This window comes from Dendrobium catenatum, unplaced genomic scaffold, assembly GCF_001605985.2.
Source record: "Dendrobium catenatum unplaced genomic scaffold, ASM160598v2 original_scaffold_272151, whole genome shotgun sequence".
NCBI lineage: Eukaryota > Viridiplantae > Streptophyta > Magnoliopsida > Asparagales > Orchidaceae > Dendrobium > Dendrobium catenatum.
Genome location: NW_021590548.1, coordinates 1 through 2,438, shown reverse-complemented (window position 1 = coordinate 2,438; position 2,438 = coordinate 1). Strand labels below are relative to the sequence as shown.

The window sequence follows — 2,438 nt, the reverse complement described above, 5'->3', positions numbered from 1 at the left end:
TAATGTAAAATATATAATTGCTAGTATTTTTCACTAAGGGGCTGTTTGGTTGCCTGCAAAGTAAACGCAATGTAAAGTAAATGCAGTGTAAAGTAAATATAATGCATTCCAAATACTTTGAAGCTGTTTGGTTGTCTGCAAAGTAAACGCAGGAGAAATGTTTCCCTTGTTTGGTTAGATATATTCAGAGTAAAGTAAAAACAGTGCATTTGTAATATTTTTTTTGTCATTATAACTTATGTATTTGTAAAAGTAATCATCAATTGTTTAAACTTCGTTTGAGATAGTTTCTTCTTGCTTTCTAAAACAACATTTCAGTAAAAAAAAAATTTAAAAAATCGTTGTAAAAAACAATATGAAAGATGTTCCAAACAAAGCTATTTAGAGCATTCTTAAGAATGTAAATAAAAATATTTAGAAGCATTCTTAAGCAATGAAATGGAATCCCTGTAACTTAAAATTTTATTATTAATCTGCAATCATTTATTTAAATTTTACAACTCTTTTCCCATTACCTTCCACTCAAACTCCTCACATTCAAAAACAACATTAATTTATTGAGCTCTCCTCTCACAAAAAATTCAAAATGAGATTGTCAGCTTGGGAACTAAAGCTGTTGTTTCTCATGTAAAATGAAAATTTTGCAAAATCCTCCCTGCCATGCTGTGGTGTTCAACATTGGACCTGCCTTACCTAAATGGAGTAACGATGATACTGCAGAGATGCAACCAGCTATCTGCATTGAAAGATATCCACTCTTACAGATACAAGATCAAAAATTATCAAAATACAAAAGAATCAAATTGTGGGGATTCATATAGACCCGATGGATTATCAGTAAACATGATTAAAATTCTTAAAAAAAAATTATCACAAAGGCAATATTTCAAATCTGTTCAAACTTCCAGTCCAAGAAAAATAGTAAATTAAAATTCAACTCCAAATCTATCTTGGCACTAAGTAGCTGTTTATGCTTAATGTACACAAATCATTGCAGCTAAACAACTAAATTAAGGGCTGCTCCAAACTACCATAACATCTTTGGCATTCATATATCAAGATAACCAATTTTGGAGAAACACAATTAATATTGAAAGACATACTGACTGCATTATTGACCTAAAAATTACGCCACATCTTTAGAATTGGTCATCAAGCAACACAGGGAACTTATCATCCAATCAAAGACATTTGCCTGTTGGTAATTACCTCTACTTCCATCCTCTTCCCTGCCACATCTCATCATCTTTTTCTCCAAAGTCCTCTCCCTTGCTCTCGCTCTTGCCTTTTCTCTTGATTCTCTAGCAACCTTCGGCTGAACCATAGACCTCGACTTCAAAATCCTACCTTTAGGCTTTGCGTTGCTTTCTAATTCGTTTACAAGAATAGCCGATGTTGACTTTCCCTTGCTATCCGATACAGTCGAGTTGTCTTCTTCTCCTTCAGAAGAGGACACCACGGCACACTTGGAAGCCGCGCCAACCAGTTCTTTAATGGCGACTTTAGACATGCTGAGGAGCCATTGAACTGTCTTACTTGCCTTGTCGAAGCCCAGCAGATCCTGAAGGTCAAAAAACTTGCGTGCAACGTCAAGAGAAAGTTTCATCCTCCGGTCTCGAGGTCCTTGTGTCGTGTATATCTTGCTATGTCTATCCTTTCTCATTGGACGCCTCCGGCCTGTAAGCGGAGGACCAGCGGCGCCGGAAGGTGCTTTATCTGATTAAGGGGAAGCTAGAGAACTCACTTGGGAAGAACTGTAATCGCTGGATTCTAGTAAAAGGAAGAACGGAAGAAGGCGTATAAACACTTAAAAATCTCACTTTTTGCGAGAAACAGAGCTTCTCCGATATGCAGTACAGGGCCGGCAGAAAACAAGAACGAACGATGGATATCCAGGGCCTTGAGGGCGAACAACACGACGGAGTGGAGCTAAACAGAGCTTCTCCGAAGAAGCTTCTCGTGCAATGAAGCCGAATAGCACGACGAGTAGACGATGGAGTGGAGCTGAGAAGGCCGAACTTGAGGGCGACGGAGTGGAGATGCTCGCCGGAGCGAACTCTCTCCGGAGCTTCTTGGCGGAGCGAAGTCGAACATCTACGAAGGAGGCGAAGAAGCCTGAGTCGTGCAATGAAGCAGAACAGCACGCGAACGATGAAGCTTTTCTTCCTTCCCGATGAATTTATAACCCGCTCAATACGAGCGGGTTTCTAATTCACGCAAAACAGTATCCCGAATACACTACTAACGCATCCGCTGATTTTCTTTTGTACCGCTCAAATTTATCCAAACAACCAAATTTAATAAATACAGGTAATTGTTTTACTTTACACTCCTAATTCAGGCAACCAAACAGCCCCTAAAAGCATTAGCTGGATAGAATGTTATAATTTATAAAAGAAACATTATAATTTATAAATTATACTTAAACTTAACAAAAA

The 2,438-nt window shown here is 38.2% G+C and overlaps 1 protein-coding gene across 1 annotated transcript; it reads right to left on the bottom strand.

Annotated features, from left to right (window-relative positions):
- Positions 1-441: 441 nt before the first annotated feature.
- LOC110093568 (transcription factor CYCLOIDEA) lies at positions 442-2,355 on the bottom strand. Its single transcript, XM_028692757.1, has one exon. It carries the CDS (start codon positions 1,661-1,663, stop codon positions 1,127-1,129), a length of 537 nt encoding a protein of 178 aa, XP_028548590.1. The 5' UTR covers positions 1,664-2,355; the 3' UTR covers positions 442-1,126.
- Between the last annotated feature and the right edge of the window lie 83 nt (positions 2,356-2,438).